At 41.3% G+C, this 22,674-nt stretch overlaps 1 protein-coding gene across 1 annotated transcript; it reads left to right on the forward strand.

Annotated features, from left to right (window-relative positions):
* The first annotated feature begins 230 nt into the window (after positions 1-230).
* On the forward strand, positions 231-22,533 carry LOC118411759. The gene is made up of 33 exons (XM_035814243.1): positions 231-457; positions 1,580-1,655; positions 1,996-2,055; positions 2,373-2,462; positions 2,855-2,956; positions 3,269-3,343; positions 3,620-3,795; positions 4,259-4,358; positions 4,518-4,608; positions 5,210-5,285; positions 5,526-5,607; positions 5,848-5,916; positions 8,892-8,990; positions 9,297-9,366; positions 9,783-9,970; positions 10,418-10,542; positions 10,861-10,949; positions 11,145-11,192; positions 11,573-11,821; positions 11,981-12,025; positions 12,372-12,617; positions 12,863-13,119; positions 13,537-13,648; positions 15,005-15,192; positions 15,388-15,487; positions 15,982-16,230; positions 16,842-17,042; positions 17,573-17,722; positions 18,055-18,141; positions 19,058-19,258; positions 20,599-20,748; positions 21,081-21,167; positions 21,762-22,533. The coding sequence occupies exons 2-33, from the start codon at positions 1,584-1,586 to the stop codon at positions 21,764-21,766; spliced, it is 3,939 nt and encodes a 1,312-aa protein (XP_035670136.1). The 5' UTR covers positions 231-457; positions 1,580-1,583; the 3' UTR covers positions 21,767-22,533.
* Positions 22,534-22,674: the final 141 nt, after the last annotated feature.

Here is a 22,674-nt window from a genome sequence, read left to right on the forward strand (position 1 = left end):
TATTAGGGATTCTTCGGTGCACTGTTTTTTTCTTGTTGTTTACCAGATTGTTGCAAAGTTGCGCTTCAATAAGATTAATGTGTTTTGCCGGGAGCAGAATCTGGTCGAATCATTTTTACCGTACAAGGGTTAGCGGTTATAGTTATATATCGTTTTTATTAGGAAATGGATTGTATCCAAATTGTCATATGTATTTTCTTAGAATGACAGTGCAGTTATCCGTGATGTCTAACGTACTCTGTACAAACTGCTTACCCTTGCAATGCAATGAGATTGTGTTTGGCGTGACTCCAGACCGGACCCATGAGTCGCTGTTAGTTTCCGTTAGATTTAGCGCTTGTCAACTGTAGAATCTTACTGTCAGCAGAACCTTGGCTAACGGAGTGGGTTTTCTTCTGGCAAACAACAGTCTCGACTTCTAGCTTGCCGCAGTTGTGACGTGGTCCCTTGCCACAAGGTAAGCCATTTCTCTTAAGTTGTGCTGTTTCAGACATCTTTATGAACTATATATTGTCGATAGCATATCCATAGAAGGTATAAAGAATACAATCATTGATACGGTGAGGTATGTTACTGTAACAGGAATTCTTGTGTTGAAAAATTCTCTTATTATTTGCCTTCTAAGTGGCCAAGAAGGTTGAATAAATGACTAAAAACACAGGGTATGGTATACCGAATGATAGATTCTTGATGTTTTCACGTTGAAATTTTCTGCTTTGACTTTGCGACTGACATCGTCATTCTGGGATATAAGTGCCGTATATCTATTTACGGTATATATTTGTTCATTTTGCGGCATCTTTGTGCGATTTACAGTATATAGTCGAAAACTTTCTTGGAAACTGCCAAAATTGATGCGCAGGTGGATGTCATCCATCTAATCAAATCAGCATGGCTTAAGCTAAGGTCTAAAACAGTATGAAACACATCGGGAAAGTGCCTGTACCTCACGATGTTTATCAAAACCCTAGTCTGCCAAGGGTTGTTCACAGTGGGCTGAAAGACTGTTCACCTATTGCACGAACGAATAACATGTCAAAGCGACAAAACACAGCTGTTCAGGAAAAGATAACACCGAAAAACTGTTAAGTCCTAGTCAAACATCGTGCGTGTCTGGCTTTAGTCAGGTCGATGACAGGTCAGGGTGATGTCATTTGGCCAATGATCTGTTGAAGTGTTTAAATGCAAGTGTTAAATCAGTGGGCTGTTTAGTAAAATGAGATTGGCATCAGGCGGGGAAGAAGATAAAAGTTGCTTTTGAATTTGTTTCTTTTTCAATTACTGGCATACACAGTGGTTTCATGGCTGGGATTGGTGAAAACTAAACATTTGTAGTGTTTCTCAAATAGCGTCTTTTCGCATCGCACAATAGTTATAGTGATAGCATAGCTCCAGATGTTTTATCTATCAAATTGTTTACTTGTAACACTACTTAGAATAGTATCTAATATTTCTTATTTCGTGTAATACTATCAAATAACTACATTTAGCCCACGGGGGCAAGAACATGCAAATAAAGATCACTATTAACAGAAAAATATCATAGCCTTTTTAATTTCATTTTGTTTGCTGGTTTTAGCGCCATGGCGAAACTGTGGCTCAACGTTCTTCTGATTGCGTCACTTTTCTCCACGCTTCATGCAAAAAAACTAAAGGTAAGATTCGTTTGATTACCAGATGGCCATATTAATTTCAGTCTATACTACGAAGTACGATATAAACGACAACAAAGCCAGTGCGATATCGACGGAAAATTTAGAAAGTTGTCATTCTGTTATGGACTTTTGTTTTCGTGGTGTGGTGTTTGCATGTTTGTTTACCATAGACAGTAATTTAGTAAACCGAAAGAACGTAACTCGTTAAGAAAAGATAGATAATTTTGTTTACCCGAACACCTTTCTCAATGGACATCAATGGAACCGTTTATGGGGATTCGAACTCAGAACCTTTAAGTTCTAAGCCAACAACACTAACCACAAGATCCATTTTATGCAGGAATTGATCAGCAGAATGCCCGATGATGTTTACGACGAAGCTGCAGAAAAGACAGCAGAGGTACACGAATTCAAAACAACATAGCAGCTTTTTCCCAACAGAACATAGTACAGAAATCAAGCTATATCTATACATTTCCTAACAAATATTAAGCCTAACCATTCATCAGTATGCATGGCTCATACTGTTATTTTTGACGAGTGGACGTACCTTGATATATAGCAATTCACAAATATAGACGATGGGTGACTGAGATATGAGATCATTATCATCTCGATGCGTGATCGTTTTACATATCTAGAAAAGTAATACAACAATTCATCATTAACGTCTACCATGTACTGAGATATCTCAAAGTTGCTGTCCGCATTTTGCAGGCGCAGGAACTGACGGAGCAACGTCGAGACATTCCTTTTTGGAACGACTCCCGCCTCTGCAACTTCCACGAATGCTTCAAGAACTTAAAGGTGATTTTCAAGGGATCTATCTTAGCTCAAGCTTACGTATTATTTTAACTTGGTCGCTTTGATTTATTGATTTCATTTGTAATTTGTGTCTAATTATTTATGATTTCATTGATTTGTTTGAGTGTACGTCTATGTCTCAATGTTACATTGCTATGGCCCATTGGTACCGCTTACCGGTCCCTTGACCGGGGTGGTCGTGGGGGTGCTTTGCTGCTGAGCACACTGCCTCCCTCCATCTCTCCCTGTCGTGAGCCAGTGCCTGGGTGCTGGCAAGGGGCAGGCCAGCCCATTGGTGGCAGAGCAAATCAAGATCATCATCATCACTTACGTGACATTTTTTGGTTTCATCGGCATGTTTTATCTACTATCACACATATGATCTGTCCACACAGACGTGGCCGAAAGTCCCCTACTACCTGCTGAAGGACGGTAATTTCGTCGTTGACTGGCCCACACGTTATGTCAGAATGCTCTTCATCTACAACAAGAATGCGGTAAGACACAACGCTATGTGAACTAACTGGCGCTGAAATATCCAAACCTTACCCCCAAATACCGTGATTTTAGAATTTCTGTTGGGATGAAACATGTTTATAGTTTTTAAACTTTGATACAACAGAAAGGAAAAAAAACAACTAACCAAACCCTGACCGTATCTACCCGCCTTTGATCAGGATTTGACCCACTTTCTTTCATCCACTGATCATTGGGATGAGTGACGTCAGGAATGGGTCAAAGGTGCGCAGAAATCGTAACCTACTATGATAGTTATTAACCGATCTTTCTCATTTTTTGATACCTCACAGTTTGACAAAGTGTTCCAGAGGGACCGAGTGGCAGTTGAGAACCACGCGATGGAAGCAGTTGCAATTCTTGATAAGGTGGAGATGTAAATTTTATTTATCTATATTTCTTTTGGCATAGCGCAAACAAGTTAAATTTACGTCGTACATTTCATGTTCGTGGCAAAGTTTGTAATGATAACAATATCACAGATGTTGTTCTTTATTTACATACCAACATGAACATTCACTTGTGTGAGTTGTAAAAAATAATCAAAATAGCAAAAATCTGAGACCCTATCTTACGGATATACATACTAATTTCATGAGATTTCGTTTGTGATGGAAAGTTTGTTTTCTTTTAACTGTTTACAGGCCTACAAAACAATCAACTTTCGTGTGCTCCTGAGTGGGGTTGAGATTCTGGAGGAATATTGGCCAGGGGAAGGGGAGAACCCTCATTACTCTGACTATCTGAAGCCAAAGGTCAGGGAGTATATCTGGAACGATCTGCGACCAGTCCATAAATTTGATACAGCAACATTCATTACGTAAGTGACACTAAATGCCACAGAGCATTCGCGCTTATAAGCCAATAAGCTACTTTACATTCCCAAGTGTGCAGGGTAAAGTACTATAAGGCCCCTGGCCATTTTTCTTTAAGGATCCCGACCATTCTATGTTCATGCCAAGGGCTTTACATTTTGACTTTGCATTACACACGCATGTACACTTGGAACTGTGAACTGGCTTATCAATCTGGGCATATCACTTTATTGACTTGGATACAATGGCGATGATCAAATTATTTGGGTACAGATCCTGTTGGCTGAATTGAACTACTTCAAGAAAGAAAATAGAAATGAGGTAATGATGGCAAAGATACGAGGGAACGGATTGCTTTAGAGTAAGCAAATGGTAGACAGAAAGTACACTAAATTGGTTGATTTATGAAACCAGATAAAACCCTAAGAAATTTAAATAATCTGTATCATAACAATTGGATTGTTTCAGTGGTCCGCCCTATTTTCACGGAACCGGCGCCACTGGTGCGGGAATGGGAGACCTTTGTCAGATGGAGAGCGCTGACAATTTCCCCTTTATAATCAGCGGGGTGAGCGTCATTGCTTTATTAGGCTTACAAATAAATATAGCGTACAAATAAATTTGCGTTAGAAAAGGATAGAAGGAAATAAGATTTTAACATCATTTATATATAATTGGAACTGACGACGTCATTTTCTGTTAACTTTATTACATCGTCTTTTGTTAGTCAACTGCCATCACAACCGGTAGACCCGCCGACTACATTGATGTGCTTACCCATGAGATGGGGCATCAGTTTTTCGTGGGGCATCCTTTCGGTAAGTTCGCAAATTTGGACTATTTCAAAAGAAGCAAGTATCAGTGATCACCTCTATCTGTATAGACAGTATAACTTAGCTTCAGTATAACTTAGCTTGGATACCATCCTATCCTGATTGCCCTGGCTCCCATACTTGTTCCCTGAGTTTTGCCCCGGTAAAGTAGACAAGATAGCACCCAGCCCACGATTTGGATTAAACTCAGATGCCTCTATGAGATTATAGTGATACATTTATCATATTTGTGAAGAAGGCTATATTCGTCACCATCCTAGGCTATATCACGTCACATTATGTCACGTTTGTTGTTGTGTTTGTCTGTTGTGGTTGTGCGATCGTGATCTAACAGCACAGACAAAAAAGCTACTGACGGATTCTTATGGAATCATAGCATATCAGGCGTAGGTAGATGTCAACAAGACATAGGTCAAGTTCGATAATGTGTCTCCAAGCGACTTTCTATGATATTGTACGGTAACTTTTATCACTTGTATGGTCACAGTTTTTAAGTGACAGGTAGCTTTCATTTGATTTGCAGACTGTCATCATTTTACTTGATTCGTGAACTTTGTTGTCTGGACTTTTCTTTTGTATTTATCAGACCCTCTCGATGATGGGGACTCGCCGTGCCCCACAAGGAAGCTGTTTGGATCTCCATGCACAATGGGTGGCAACGGGTAAGGGAACTGGTCACTTGCAATGTTTATCAATAGTCAATTGATTCACCCTACCGGTATGTTGAAATCTCGCAATCATTGAAACATTTCTACACACTTTTTTTAATCAAATCATCCGAAACTAAGCTTCATTCTACGACACAAAAGACAATGACAACTAACATCAATAGCAATGTAATCCTGTTGGTCTTTTAAGTTGATAATTCATTCATTTAGTATTCTATGATTAATCTATTCTAGTTACCCGAAGTCGTTTGGCCTAGCGTTCTTTGACAGCATCAAGAAACACAACTTCACCTGCTTGGAGAAGAAACCACCACAGGTACCAGTTACATCGACATAGCAATCTTGATGTTGTTATATTTCTTTCATCAAGACACTGGCTTTACCATCACATGGTAGACTCGTTTCTATCAACTCGTTTCTACTTTGTTAAAATTGAAAGTTCATTTTTGATTTAGTTAACGTAGGGCAGAAATAAAACATCCTTACAATGCAATACTAGTCATCACTCAAGACTACTGGCGGTATGGACACCGTAGAATAATGTTTTGCTTTTTAGGAAGAGGTTTACAAGTGTGGAAACGGCTTTCTTGACCACGGGGAGGAATGTGACTGTGGGTCGGACACGGTAAGGTTTTTGATTTCTACATTTAACGGTACTAATGAAAGTTGTCCTCGTTTCGAAGACTTGTAAAGCTTTCGTTCTTGCAACTTGTCGACGTCACGACAACTTGTCGGGCTCTTTTGTGGATATGACATAATTGATTGGTTATGTCCTCATTGTTTTTGCCTGAAATGCTATGTATGATGAAGGCATGCAAGGTATCCATTGAAGTCAACGTCCCTATTGAAAATAACAGACGAGCTTCACGTGGTTTAGCCATTGTAAGATGGATATTCCTCTATCAATGTTTGCTACATTTAACTAGAAAGGCCGACATTTGCTTGGGTGCAAATACAGCATATTTCAGCCATACCCATTCCCACGCAACATTGGACTGTTCCAAGTCACCCCTGCGCAATAATGGAACATTTTGACTGTAAGTTATCCCCAAAAGAGAACTAATACAAATGTATTGTGAATTGATTCCAGGTCAAAACAGAGCTTGCTCAATATGCCCCGGGCCCATATGGAAGAATATAATCTTCCACAGGAGCCCCTATGCATAACTAATTGTTTTTTAGAATCGCGGCAGCTCCTATTTTTCCGAAAATGAAAAAAAAACACAGCATCTTCCATTCAGAAGATTTTCATCATGAAATTACATGAAGCCATTCAACAATTTCCAGTACAATAACTACGTCTAAGTACCGTTATCAGCTCCTAGTGATGTGGATACATTTATCATTGCAGTGAACTTTTCTTTTATTCAAGTATGTCATGCGCTTTAATAATTATCAAGCAGGTGCAGGTACTGTGTACTCTCCAAGCTGAGGTAAGGCTCCGGCTGTTTTTTAACGTTTTTTTTAGTCTTTTTATCGGGCTTTCTATTTTCTTTTATATCTTACTGTGTCAAAACCTACTGGCTGGCGTACTTCAAGAAAAAGCCCGATAAAAACGACTAAAAAAACGTTTTAAAAAACAGCCAGAGCCTAACCTCTGCTTGGAGAGTAGGTACTGTATTTCTTTTCTGAAAAATTCCAGGACCAACAACTTAACTTGATGTGGCTTTATCTATATATTTCATTTCCTTCTTTGTTAAGTATATCCTCCTGCATACCACTGTTAAATTATTTTACTTTGTATGCAACAGCCAACGGGCGTAATCTTGTTGTGTTAGTGTTATAATTTCCTGCTTGTAGCGTGCGAGACCCGGAGGATAGGAGTTTCTACCTTGTTCGAGGGTTTCTTTTCGGGGGTCAGTGGTGATACCCTGGTACTGGGAGTGTTTTATTGGGCTAAAACTCTGGCAGTTTAAAGTTACTTACAATTTGAATGTACAAAGTTTATGCAATAAAAAAAAAACACTAGAAGTACTTACATTTGCTCGGGAAAAAATACATCACTTTTCTTTCCAGTACAGTGAGAGAAATGTTGCCACTAGGGCTGGGTATCGGTACAGCGTACCGGTACAAAACCGGTTTTTCTTATTGGACCGGTCCAGAAAAACCGGACCTGAAAAAATTAGGTGAACCGGATGTTGGACCGATTAGAAAATTAAAATATTATTTTATCAGGCATTCACACGTTTTGGCGCTTGTAGGTGGAAGAAAACAACAAGAGTGAAGTACAGTAGAGTTTATAGTAATTTCTACCAAGTTTTACAGCCTATCGTACAGGTGCAGTTAGTGTTGAAGGATTTTAAAACGCCGGTGTAAGTCTAATACTCCACCAAAAAGATCTATTTGTAGTGAAATGGACCATTGTAATGAGTCATACTGCATCAGGTCCAGGTTCAGGTCCGGACCTGGACCTGATCCCTTGGACCTGAACCGGACTTGGACCTGAACCGGACTTGGACCTGAATTTTCTGTACCGGTACCCAGCCCTAGTTGCCACTATAGACATATGGCCACTATAGAAACAATTCTGATCTATTGACAAAGAGCAATAAGTTACACATAATTTTAGTACCCATTGATCTTTATTCATACAAAAATTGCACATGTAAGCCAATTGTTTAGATTTACAGTTCAAATAATTATTACGAGAAATATTGATGAGAAAATAATCAATTTCGCCACTGTCAAACCTATGTATCAGAACTAAACGCAAACTGGCCAATTTTCCCGCGTTTTCCGCCAAGTAACATTTTCTCAAATGTCTCAACTAACCCTACTAAAGTTAACTCTGCCGAAAATGATTGAAATCGCCATGCGGAATGTTGATTAATTCAACGACAAAGACTTGTATTCTAACGTTCAATGCATGCGTACCGTCCGCTACCGCTCAAATGACCCTGTCTGAACTCCAAATCCTCGCAAACTACAATTTTAAACCGGGCAAAGGGTGACACACACATGTATGGCCACTGTAAGGCAGTAATATGCATGTGTTTCTGTCTGTATATACGGCACTGGAAGCCAGCTTATGGATATTAATTAGCATTCGTTTTCCTCGGCGCTGATTGGCTGGCTCTTTAAATTCAATTAGCTCTCGCGAAAGCACAGGCTGCGCAGGTGTGTGGGGTCACTGGAGTTCACGGCAGGAGGCCGAAAGAAAACCAATTTCCCCTCAGAAAAGTGCTGAAATTAAGCATTTTAAAGTGTTTAATGCCAAAAATTTTACTTGGATCATTTTACCAACTATATAATGCCTATCTACACCAAAGTTTAGGCCATTCCATTGTAAGACCAGGGTACAGTGGGGCAAAATACACCGTTTTGGTCAAAACATGACATTTTAACCTCAATAAAATCATTTTAGAGGCAGATATGAAAAAAAATGAGAAAAATACCTAAGGGTATTGACCCACTCTACCCTTGTGCCAAATTTCAGATCATTCGGTCCAGGAACGGCGGAGATGAATCACTTTAAAGATTTGACAGGAGAAAGAAAGAAAGAAAGAAAGAAGAAAGAAACATTACGAATATAATATATTTCACCATACTATGTATGGCTGAAATATAATGAACGACGTTTTATCTCGAAATACCCTACAGAGCTGCCTGCTGAGTGACCCATGTTGTGACGGCCAGACGTGTAAACTGAAACACGGTGCTCAGTGTGCCGATGGTCAGATGTGCTGCAAGAACTGCAAGGTACGAATGAAGGATTGAGCTTTATTTTTCCACATAAAAATTCGCACCGTCAATTTTAGGTCTTCTTCAAGATAACTGAGCACCTAGTTACTCAGAATACGTCACTTTCCGGCAAGTGTGACATAAGCAACGGATCAAAGGTTTATGCGTTCTGGTATTTTTTTTTGGGGGGGGGGCGATATAGACTTTTTAAACACTTTAGTCCTGCCACAACTCGACAAATGGGACGAAGCTTGAACAATTGTTTACCTTAGCTTACATGCACTGCTGTATTCTACATAACTATCAACATTGTTGTTGTGATAGGTTGATCTAGAGAGTTGCCCCGTCACTGCCATCATTGCGGACAGACGTGTGTGGGCTCAGTTTGGTCATGGTAAGTGACACCGTTTTGTTATGGTAATTATTCAAAATAGCAAAAATAGGAAGAACGACTGAATTATATTTTTCTTTTTCTATTGATTGTCTTGGAGAAAAATAGACATATTTTTAGTATTTGGTGTTAGATATTGTTTATGATGGCATGGTGAAAACACGCATTTGTAATCACACCACTTTTGATTGTCTAAAACAAACTTCCATGAATAAAATTTGTGTAAGCTACTGAGGCCAGCCCTTAGTGACTCGGCTAGTTGGACGACCTTGCCTGTATGTTAGTTAAACAAATAAATAGATACATAAATGAATAAATAGATACGTACATAAGCTGTTGAGAGAACCATAACAGCCCTACAGAATCAAATCATCATGTAAACTGTAATACACCAATCTTATAATCCAATATGCTGACAGCTTCAACCTTCTATACGGAGATTACCACACCCGCCTCCGGCACCATAGAGCCGTTTCCTTTCGGACAGTTGACACCTGAGAATGTTAAGATACCTGGGAAGATGACAACTTCAAACACTGTGTTCAGTTGGCTTCTTCATGCACCGGCGAACCAGACAGTCAAGATCCACATGGTGGTACCGCAGATGGTAAGAGACGTTTGAGGTTGAGTTCATAATTCTCATGTGTAAACACCTTTAGGCATAGGTCCCAATTACCAACCCGGGGCCCGGCTGAGTAGCTTTCGGAAACGAAATATATATATATATATATATATATATATATATATATATATATATATATATATATATATATAGTTTTATTGCACAACAACTGTACGGATATGATATAAAAGGCATGAAAACACACAGAACGTATAAAATATTTATGGGCATAATTTCTATATATTCCTTGATAAAATACTTTTATTTTTCGATTCCGCAAACATCCTGGCTGGGGCCCGGTTTGAAAGTGTGACCTAAGCCTTACAAGTTGCCCTCACACTCTAAAGACAATATCAACAGTACAAAAGAATGGCCACCGTAGTCCAATGTTGACCCAATGATGATCCGTATCCCGCTATTGTCGGTCCACAGGATTCGGAGTATTTCGAAGTTTGGGTCGGCTGTCCTTACGACTGGCTGGAAGTGCGAGACGGAGGGGAGGTGACGTCACCGCTCATGGGCCGCTTTTGCACTCCTTTGCGAAACCATGTCATCACGTAAGTTTTCTTCACAGGAAAATGATGTAATTCTAAAATGATGTAACTGAATGCATTGAAAAATGAATAGTAGTTGTACCTTGCATTCAAACATACATTGTATAGATTTCTCACAAAGCGACTGATTCGGTAACATAAGTCAGCACCCTATAGTTATGCTGTAAATTCTAGAAAGAAGATTAGCCATATCATAAACAGCATTCTTCAACAACTGATTTTTCACCACCAGGTAAAATTTCAAAGAAGATACAACAAAGGTATAAGAAAAATTGGACCTTGCCTGACGTTTTGTTTATCATTTGCTTGGCTTTTCCGTAGGTCATCCACGAACAAGATGCTGCTAAGGCTGCGCAGTGATTCGTCATTTGATAGCCACTTTGTGGTAAAATACGAATTCCACTCGCAAGGTATGGTTGTGTTGATGGGATCCATCAATCACCAATAGACACGCAGTAAAGAACACTTGATTACAGACATGACAATACTTGTATTGTTTTGGATATCTTTATTTCAAGTAATTTTGTGGTTACTGTGATTATGCCTTATTTTTTTATGCTAAAATACACTGTACAAAGTATGAACCATGTCTTCGATCTTTTCAGTCCTGGACAATACCAAGAACCCTGAGGCACAAGACGGAAACGTTGCTGGTAAAAAGAGATTTTTCATTAATTGAATCTTACTTAATTTCATATAATCCTATTGACGTATTTATCTTTGGATATTCCTTCAGTTAACTGTCAGTGATTAACCACATTCCAATTCAACAATCATATGGGATTATCACCAACAGATCAAAAGTCATTATTGATAACAAATTGAAAAAAAACAACAAAAAACTGCAAGCCAATCACGTTTCCAGTGGGGAAGTTTATAACCACCATTCAAAATTTAGGAAAAGGGGAGACGGCCCACCAAAATGTCGGGAGGTCAAAAACATTGGTTAAACATTGTGTCACGTACAATTGGCGTGCAATAAAGTTCTTCTTCTGTTTTATAAAGTTTTCTTGTTATGTCCTTTTTTTTTCAGATAAAAACTGCCAAGAAGGAAGCGGCGCCTCTTATCGAGGAACATGGTTCACGACGGTATCAGGGAGACAGTGCCAGCGTTGGGACAGCCAGGCACCTCACACTCACACCAGGACACCGTCAAACTACCCTTCGGCGGGTCTGGAGGAGAACTACTGCCGCAACCCCGATGGCGAAGACGCGGTCTGGTGCTACACAGCGGATCCCGACCAGCGCTGGGACTGGTGCCCTGTCCCGAAATGTGCCAGCGGTGCGGGTTTCTTTTGAGTTTTATTTCTGACATTGTACAAACGTCAACGAACGGCATACATACTGATCTGACTTCATCCAATGAATAAATGTTGGTATATAGAGACAGTATATATAATGTGGTTGTATTATAGTATTGTATATCTTCCGTCTTTGGTAGGGTTGGTGGAGGTTGGTGAAGAAGTGCAAGACATGGATGCTGAAGGTGAGACAATAGGATATCGATGTTATACTTGAGATTTCATGCATGGACAAAAAACTAATCATACGGTTTCTTTTGTTAGCTCATTCCCATGCTTGTTCGGCTATCCATTTAGGAGTATTCAGCTATGAGTTTCTATTCCCTTTTATACCATACCAATTTAGCAATATTCCGGTTTGGCGTTCAAAATGTTACATAGGGCAAACTCGAGCCAAGAAATAGCCTGGCAGCCCCTGAAAGTCCCTTGGGACCCCGCACGAAAATTTAAAAAGTAACCTACCTGGTCGGCGGGGCACCAGTTTGGCATCATGTAACTGTAGTGTTATAATGCTTCTCCTATATATTTCAGACTGTTATGAAGGTAGAGGAGAGTCATACCGGGGTATGGTTGCACTGACCTGGTCGGGCCGGACCTGCCAGGACTGGTCAGCACAGACACCCCACGGACACGGGTACACAGCTGACAAGTACCCAGACGCCGACCTGACCAACAACTACTGTAGAAACCCCAACAGCGATAACGACATCCGCCCATGGTGTTACACGACTTCCGCAGAAGAGAGATGGAACTACTGCGCGATACCCAAGTGCCTCGGTATATCTGCTAAGGGTAGATACTAAAAACATTTCGATATTATGACATTGAATACTATAATACGATATGATACATTAAAGAAAGTGCACGATTTAGAAGTCACTATCAGCAGTTCTCTACTTTCATGGGCTATGCCGTACATTGCTATGATGTGTAATCACATATCAACCTCATTCATCTCTTTGTGCAAACATTTACCGGTGACTCTGCCTGGATTCATCAGAATGTAACGTTTCTCTTCACAGCTGGCGTTCCAAACGTCAAGCCTGCTTCGTGCGCGGAAGCGAAGTCCCTCTACCTTACCAACGAGGATGGGGAGTACAGAGTCTACCCTTTTTCAACGTGCAGAGATGTATCCATCCGCGTCTATTGTCACAACATGGCGTCCGGAAACCCGCAGGAGTTCCTGTCCCTACCGTCTGGTCCGGAGAGTAACTACGCCATGATCTTTGCTGAGCGTTTGGCGGATGCCGTTGGAGGTCAATGCGATGGTCCCTTGCAGGTAAGTGACAAACGAAAAGTGAAGCTTGATGATGAACACGTCTTACTCAGGAAACCGTTGGAAACATCCCAATCCTCTAATTTATGCGTATGTGCTTGCTTGTTACCTTGGGGTCAGAGCTCGAGGTAGCGATGGCTGGCATCCATGCATGATGACAGCTAGAGAAAACCGTGAACTCGCATTGGACTGATTTTCATAGTGATAAAGAATCCTCGTATTGAAATTTCGTATCTTTCATAAATGAGTCTTCCGACTTGAACAGCCACAAACACCACTGGGAGGAGATCCACTGGGCAGCAAGAGTGTGTGTCACAGACTCACAGTACAAAGCAAATTTCATAACCTTGGTCTTGAACATTCGTTTGAGGTAAATTTGCTTGAGTTAAAATGGTACTCATCTGCATCTACCTCCCAAAGGATCCTTACTCCAAACGTGCCGGTACCACGATGTTCAACAAGATCAGAATCAAGTTCGAAAAATCCAGGATCAAGGTCATTCGGGATGACTACACCTTTGCTAGAACCCTTGGTAAGCATATTTAACATCTGCTTGTTAAGTTACAATGTAACTATGGACTCATAGACACACCGACGTACAACGATCAATGTATGCGATGTATGGATCCGGACATTCAGCGATATTTTGATTTTTGAGGGTTGTTTGTAACGCAGTCTGTTCACAATTGTATCTATTTCTATATGAATTGAATGGTGGAGTTTTGGAGGGGAGGGAGAGGCAATGAATGGGTTTTACGTCTTTTCCGGTACAGGTTACAACTAGAGTTCGGCGACCTCATACCTCCATGAATATTTAGAGCTTTTGTTAATTTCATGCAAATGACTTAACATTAACATGATTTATGCATGGTGTTGTTCATCATTGAATAACGTACAGTACACATGTCACAAATAAAATTCCCAATTCAAATCATTAATCATCAAGTTGTTTTGCAATTTTTGCATAAATTATGCAAACAAGCTCCTCATTTGCATATTTGATATCTGCATATGTTCCACCGATTATAACTAACAAGTGTTACATTTATCGAAGTCCAGTTATTGCAAACAATGGAATTATACAATTTCCTCATTAATTATGCAAATTAAGTCCTCATTTGCATAACATGCATATCTTTATGAACATCTTTGCCTAAGCTACCTGTATACCTAAAATGCAGGCAATCCGCCGTTCCTTTCTGCAGTTATCCTCTTTGGAGTGTCTTGACAAAAACACCCATGCAGTTCCACAATTGAATGTTAGGGGACTGAAACTTGCCCAACTTTGTCATGACGCTAAAAGCTATCTACCACCCAAATGTCACGACCATATCACGTACGGGACAAGAGATACATTGAAAAAAACTGCTATGATAGAATATTCTCATTAATTACGCAAATGTACTCCTATTTTGCATAATTAGTATTTTATCTTGTACAACATTGTCTAAGGTACCTACATACCAAAAATCATGAAAATCCGTTGTTCCCTTCTTGAGTTATCCTCGTCAGAAGTTTTTGACAAAAATGCCCCTGCTATCCCAAAACTAGACGCTAGGGGGCCCAAACTTATGTCATTTTTTCCTGACCATAAGAGCTATCTAATACTCAAAAGTCGTGACCATAGCATGTTCAGAACACCGAGATAGCAAAACCGGAAGTTGCGCTGCAGTACCAAGGTCACATACCAGGGGGCCCAAAATTGACCTTGACCTTCGTCTTCCCAACCCCTACCCACATACCAATTATCATCGTAGTCCATCAAGAGGTTATCAAGTTATGCTGACCACAAATATGCGGACACACAGACACACACACAGACACACAGACACACAGACACACACACAGACAGACACACTCAAAACTATACCTCCATTTTTTCATGGAGGTAACAATGTGTCTTACGCGGAGGCTGGTGACTGTTATTCATGGAAACAAGGATGTGCCAAGGGAACGTTTGAGGTGAATCTGATGGGGACTGAACTAGAGCTGGCACCAGACGTCCACTGGGTCATGGAGGAACGGCATCCAGAAAACATCGCCATCAACGACATGTTCATCTCCGACGACAGAAAGGTATAGCCTCCATAGCAGGCTGTCTTGGGCCTTAATTTGCTAATTATACATTTCTTTTTGTACTGGGTCGCCGATTGAAGGCCGACGCTGATTACTGGCCTATAGACACCATAGGCTTTCCTTATTATCCTGATAGCAAAGTTGTAAGAATGGTTGAAGTGTTTAATGTGCATTGGTGACCCAATTGCCCTTCAGATTGCCTCGGCACGATGTGGGGGCTGGTGTGGTCACTGTTGGCCTGAAGACAAGAATCTCGTGCTGTCACATCCGAAATGTCAACACCAACCTGGGAACGGTAGGTTACTAAGAACACAACTTGGTTAGACCCCTTTCCCTCTGGACGGAAACTGTTTTAAACTTTATTCATGATGTAAAAGTATGACTTGAAGGACAACAAAAATATATTTCACAACGTACCTTGAAATTCGTTAGAACTACTAATTAGAGCTTTGTTCGCTCAATGGTCTACTCTCATGTGAAATAGGCAATTATCGCACGTACTTATCCATTTGTCACTCGAAATTAAGTACCATCTCTCTAAATGCTTTGATTTTACTTGACTCAGCCTAATCAATGTGTTAAAGTACGCATAGATTTACGTTTGAATTGTGTTTTTTTCTATTTCTTATTGTCCAAATGTTCGATACATATCTTACATGTTGTTTAAGTGGCGGCGAGGATATAAGCTGTATATAACATGAGTCTGTCTCACGTTGTCTTGCCCGTTTTGCATGTTTGATGCTTTGTGAGGAAAAAAAATGAATAGAAAAAACGATCTGTTGAAACCAGAGGAAGTCTGTCAAGTAGGGAAAGGCAGTTCGTACCGGGGGATGAAGCGTACGACCGAATCCGGCAGGGAGTGTCAGCGATGGGATAGTCAGAGTCCACACCAGCACAGCAGGACGCCCGAGAGCTACCCTACAGCGGGACTGGACAGGAACTACTGCCGTAATCCCGACGACTCTGATGCCGTCTGGTGCTACACCACAGACCCTGAGAAACGCTGGGAGTACTGCGATGTGCCCACATGTGAAGCTGGTAAGCAGTCCAGTTTATAGATTGTGAAAAAATCAAAGTGTGAGACGTCGTGATGTACTAGTACATAACTGTATAGCCCCTTTATGCTTTTTAGTATTTAGAAAACTCCTATTTAATGTTGAGATATTTGTTTTTCATTTTGTATATATATATATATATATATATATATATTTACATGCACACCTCGATATGACACCTGATTCCAATTCGCCAGCAATCGTGTCGGAAACTTCAACAGTTGAATCAAAATATAGAACAAAGGTGATGTTGGTTCACACAAGGACAAAAAGTATCAAATGCTCGAAGTCTGCTTCAGGGGTGCTTGAGTGCATGTATATTTTCACGCTCGATGACTTGGTCTCCGATGGTCTCAGCGCAGTGCAACTTGCTCTGTTTTATGAAATCTTCAGCGTCAAAGTGTCTGCACCAGGATCCAACAATCAAAGGTGCCCTGTAAGGTGATGTTTAATAGTAGACAGAGAGGGACTAAGTACCGGTGCTCAAAGTCTGCTGCTGGGTTGTTTGAGTACATGCATCTTTGCACGTTCGATGACTTGGTCTCCGATGGTCTCAGCGCAGTGAAACTTGCTCTGAAATTATGAAAACTTCAGCGTCTAGGTGTCCGCTCCAGGACCCACCAATCAACGGTGCCCTATCGTGTGACGTATGGCTTTATGGCCAGTTCTGTAGCGTGCAGTGTGACGAGCGGTATGACTTCTCGACGAAACCGGCAAACATGTACGTCTGCGGATCTTCTGGAAGGTGGCGAACGGATCCTCCTGGCAAGGAGACCAAATGGCCGGATTGCACAGGTAAGTCGATCCCGATGGAAATCATTGCACTGAGCACCCGGGTACAGCACGGTACGGAGCTGAATTGTTTCCAACACTAGTGGAAGATATTTGGACAACGCCGCTTGGTACAACGTTGGTGAAGAAAGTGTGACAAGAAGACCGGCCATGTGAAACTATGTAGCACTGCTAAATAGGGGATATGTGCTGTACTATCGCACCCAAAATGGTGGCTGCAGAGTTGACGCGCAGTTGACATGCACAAGAAAACCGTGTCTAAAGCTGGCCTCCATGGCAATGCTACACAGCCTCACATTCGTCCGGTACATTTTGTAGACATTTTACCAGAAGGTGTTGTCCAAATTCCAGCAAGTATTTAGAACGCCTTGTGATCGTGTCGTGATTCCCCGGTGAATGGTAGATGAGTGTAGTGCGGATTTTGTATTTTGCGAAAAGGTAGAAATCACACACTTTTTCTTGACGTTTTAGTACCACAATAACACCGAAGCAAACACCAAAACACACGTGTCCTTATCGTCATTTCCATATAGTGAGACGCAATGCCGAATTCTCGAAGGGAATCGAGTTCCAGTACTATGAAGGCCATTGCCCGGATAAGGAGTCGAGGCAAAATCATGTCAAACAAAACTTCATCAACCATTTCAACAGCACGGTCTTCGGCAGGTTTGGCGGATGCACAGGTTAGTTTTATGACAAAATGGAATCACTACACAGATACTTCTCTTTCCTTCTCTAGAGGTAAATCTTGCTTTGTATCTGTCATGCGTAGAGTCTATACTAAGTGCATAAGATTTCGACTGAGCTAGAATCAAGCCTTTGGTACCGGTCAAGAATAATGAATATTATGCTTTCCAATGGGTGCACCAATTAAGTAGCATACAAAAGTAGCAAAGCGAAAGAAATGGCAAGAATAGCACCAAACCAAGCACCAATGACCAAACGTCCTTTGGTAGGCAGTGTAATGTAGGGTGACTCTGTGGGTTGAGCATGAAGCACTGTGCTATCCTTGCAGGAAATACCGACTGTACTGCAGACAACGTGCGTGTAGTTTGTGGCGAGAAGAACGACGACAGTGTTGTCGATCTGGTACCGGAAGAAGGTGGGTAGCTTATAAAACCGCCTTTCTCGGGAATTTTGTCAAGAAAAACTACAACTCGCAACTAATGTCTTCTAGACATCAGTGAAACATCTATTTCTCCACCGTTTGGAGACCTTTTTGAAATATGTATTTTAGATGATTTAGATTCACCATCCATGCGTTCTGTTGGCCGTGTTGCTATGTTGTCATTGTGAAAATCTCATTAATTGGCTTGATTTTACCAAATACATGTAGTTTTATCTTTCCGATACTGTCAGTCATTTTCGTGTCTACCGTACGTGGTGGAAATACCCAATAGGGCGCCTAATGTTTTGGGTGAAAATACCGTTTCCCTAAAATTTTGTAAAATTGGAGAGGTCAAATAAGCTGAAAGTTGGTTGTTCTTGTAGCTATGTGGTTATGGGAACCAGTTCCAAAATGTTACTCAATTAGACGTCTTCCAAAGCTGCGACACAGGTCCCGACGCCCGGAGCCCAGTGTGGGTAGGTTAAGTCTGCTACATGCTTCCTTGTAGCTTGTGTACGCAGAGCCAAGGATTATATGACATACCCTTCTCTGAATTGTCTCAATCCTGCCTCGATCTGTCGCTGTCAATCCCGCATGCCACGTACGCGGGGGCAGCGTATTCACATGCTGGTCGCACAAGTTTCACTTCAATCTATATATGGCACCTCGATGCACTGCAAGCTATCTAATCTATTGATTCCAATTCGACAGCAATCGTGTCGGAAACTTCAACAGTTGAAACAAAATGTATATAAAAGGTGATGTGGTTTACAAAAGGACAAAAAGTATGAAATGCTCGAAGTCTGATGAAGGGATGCATGAGTACATCTTAATTAATGCGCTCGATAGATTGTTCTCCGATGGTCTCAGCACAGTGCAATTAACTTGCTCTGTTTTATGAAAACTTCAGCGTCTAGGTGTCCGCACCAGGACCCACCAATCAACGGTGCCCTATCATGTGACGCATGGCTTTATGGCCAGTTCTGTAGCGTGCAGTGTGACGAGCGGTATGACTTCTCGACGGAACCGGCAAACATGTACGTCTGCGGCTCTTCTGGAAGGTGGCGAACGGATCCTCCTGGCAAGGAGACCAAATGGCCGGATTGCACAGGTAAGTCGATCCCGATGGAAATCATTGCACTGAGCACCCGGGTACAGCACGGTACGGAGCTGAATTGTTTCCAACACTAGTGGAAGAGATTTGGACAACGCCGTTTGGTAGAAAGTTGGTGAAGAAAGTGTGACAAGAAGACCGGCCATGTGAAACTATGTAGCACTGCTGAATAGGGGATATGTGCTGTACTATCGCACCCAAAATGGTGGCTGCAGAGTTGACGCGCAGTTGACATGCACAAGAAAACCGTGTCTAAAGCTGGCCTCCATGGCAATGCTACACAGCCTCACATTCGTCCGGTACATTTTCTAGACATTCTACCAGAAGGTGTTCCAGCAAGTATTTATACCCCCCTCACATTATATACGATCTTCGGACGTACTTCGGGATCGCAGGAAGGTCGGCTGATTTTAAGATCTTAAGATAGTATTGCGTATTTTTCGCCCAAAATCTGTCCCCCTCACATATAAGCGAGCCTCGTGCGATCGACGGTGAATAAATCTATGATAATGAACCTCCCATGGCCTCTTGCATGTGGATAAGGGAACACAAAACGTTCCTCAAAAAAGCCAAGAGATCAATAAATGTTGCTTATTTTGTTGTCGGAATCATTTCAACCGATGAATGGAATGCGCGGGCATAATAGAAATGACACAAGAAAGGAAAGTGTGTCACAAAGCCAGTCTACATACTGCCACAGGGGCCACAATGTCACAATTACCCTCACATTCCCAGAAATTCAATATTTGTATACAATTGGAAGTCGGGTGAACATCGCCCGAACGTCGCCCGACTAACGGGCTTTCGCCATCCGATTTGCGCTCGATGATTAATAACTATGTCTGTGCTCGCCTATCGGTCTTCAATCGTTGGATTGACGCAAGACTATTGACCAATACCCTTGCGAGGTACGCACGATTTGCACGCACGATCTGCGACACGGTAACGAGCTCTGCTATCTCGGAGATCTCCTGCGACTTGTCGCTTATGTTAAGAACATGTTTCGCTGCACCGCGACCGTCGTAAGACTCCTGAAAATTGCCGGCGATCCCTAAAAATCGCAAGATGATCCTGAGAACACCGGACGTCTTACTCACGAAAATGTCATTTAGAGCTCGTAAACTAGTCTTCCGATCGAATCGCGCCTAATGTGAGGGTGGTATTAGAACGCCTTGTGATCGTGTCGTGATTCCTCGGTGAATGGTAGATGAGTGTAGTGCGGATTTTGTAATTTGTATACTGGTAGAAATCACACACTTTTTCTTGACGTTGTAGTACCACAGTAACAACGAAGCAAACACCAAAACACGCGTCTCCTTATTTTCGTTTCCATATAGTGAGACGCAATGTCGAATTCTCGAAGGGAGTCGAGTTCCAGTACTATGAAGGTCATTGCCCGGATAAGGAGTCGAGGCAAAATCAGGTCAAACAAAACTTCATCAACCATTTCAACAGCACGGTCTTCGGCAGGTTTGGCGGATGCACAGGTTAGTTTTATGACAAAATGGAATCACTACACAGATACTTCTCTTTCCTTCTCTAGAGGTAAGTCTTGCGTTGTATCTGTCATGCGTAGAGTCTATACTAAGTACATAAGATTTAGACCGGGCTAGAATCAAGCCTTCGGTACCGGTCAAGAATAATGAATATTATGCTTTCCAATGGGTGCACCAATTAAGTAGCATACAAAAGTAGCAAAGCGAAAGAAATGGCAAGAATAGCACCAAACCAAGCACCAATGACCAAACGTCCTTTGGTAGGCAGTGTAATGTAGGGTGATTCTGTGGGTTGAGCATGAAGCACTGTGCTATCCTTGCAGGAAATACCGACTGTACTGCAGACAACGTGCGTGTAGTTTGTGGCGAGAAGAACGACGACAGTGTTGTCGATCTGGTACCGGAAGAAGGTGGGTAGCTTATAAAACCGCCTTTCTCGGGAATTTTGTCAAGAAAAACTACAACTCGCAACTAATGTCTTCTAGACATCAGTGAAATATCTATTTCTCCACCGTTTGGAGACCTTTTTGGAATATGTATTTTAGATGATTTAGATTCACCATCCATGCGGTCTGTTGGCCGTGTTGCTATGTTGTCATTGTGAAAATCTCATTAATTGGCTTGATTTTACCAAATAGTTTTATCTTTCCGATAATGTCAGCCATTTTCGCGTCTATACCGTACGTGGTGGAAATACCCAATAGGGCGCCTAATGTTTTGGATGAAAATACCGTTTCCCTAAAATTTGGCAAAATTGGAGAGGTCAAATAAGCTGAAAGTTGGTTGTTCTTGTAGCTATGTAGTTATCCTTCATTCCAATACACATTTCTTTGCTTTGGAAGAATTTTCTGGAAGAGACTGTCACTATACCTCAGGGGTCTTCAGGGCGTGCAGACTCTGTGTTACTGTAACATACCGTGGCCAGTAAAATACAAGCAACATGTAGTGTCTTACTATTACTGCTGGTAAACATTACTTCTCTCTTTTTATTAAAAATTTTACAGAGTGATTCCGACTGGTACCTTGACTGTTCTGAGGTAGGGAGGTGCGCACTGACCTGCGTGGTGTCCCTGGGGTTTCCCTGCACAGACGCCCACAAACCCAGTGTCAGCGCACGCGCCACTAACTATCTCTTGGATCAGATAACGACTAATCTAGTACGTAGCGTCATCGCATATTGTTGTGCTCTTTAAGTCCGGTCGACTCAAATTAACATGAACGTTCATTTGTGTAGCAGTCTGACAATATACCTAGCTATGGGACAGATGATGATGACAGGAACATATAACTTCCAGGCCCATGGAGCTGACAAAGGAACTAACGTTCACTCACGTAATGATGTTTTGATTTGCCTTTGAAATCTAAACCGGCAGTTCTCACAAATATAAACAGAATATTTAATTAATAAGCCTTAGATAGTCTGTTAATCTGAGAACCGCCGGCGCCTCTTACTATTTGCATTGTCGCCATGCTATCAGTGGACATTGGAAGGTTGATATGTTAACAAGACTTATGCATAGTTATGCGCACTATTTAGACGAGCTTCTGTATAAGTACAAACTATGTAACGGAACAGTACAAAATACAATTAATCCTTCACTTTTTACGGGTGGAGTTTCATGATATTAGATTGTATGGTGTGATTCCAGATTAAATCGCCAGGTGTCATTTACACGTAAATGTCAAAATGCTTCTGGATTGTTAGTTGCTTAGTTCAAACAATACAAATCAGTACTATTTCCTGGTATCTAGATAAATAAATCTCAATAACAGCAATTCCGTATCTTCGTTTTTCTATTTATAACGCGTGTAAAAGTACAATGATATGAAGTTGCAGTGGCTACTGCTATTCTCTCCTCCTCGAGCCATGTGTGACCTTTCTCGTGGTGTCATGACGTAAGTTAAGATATGCCATGT

Source organism: Branchiostoma floridae, chromosome 3 (genome assembly GCF_000003815.2).
Source record: "Branchiostoma floridae strain S238N-H82 chromosome 3, Bfl_VNyyK, whole genome shotgun sequence".
Lineage (NCBI taxonomy): Eukaryota > Metazoa > Chordata > Leptocardii > Amphioxiformes > Branchiostomatidae > Branchiostoma > Branchiostoma floridae.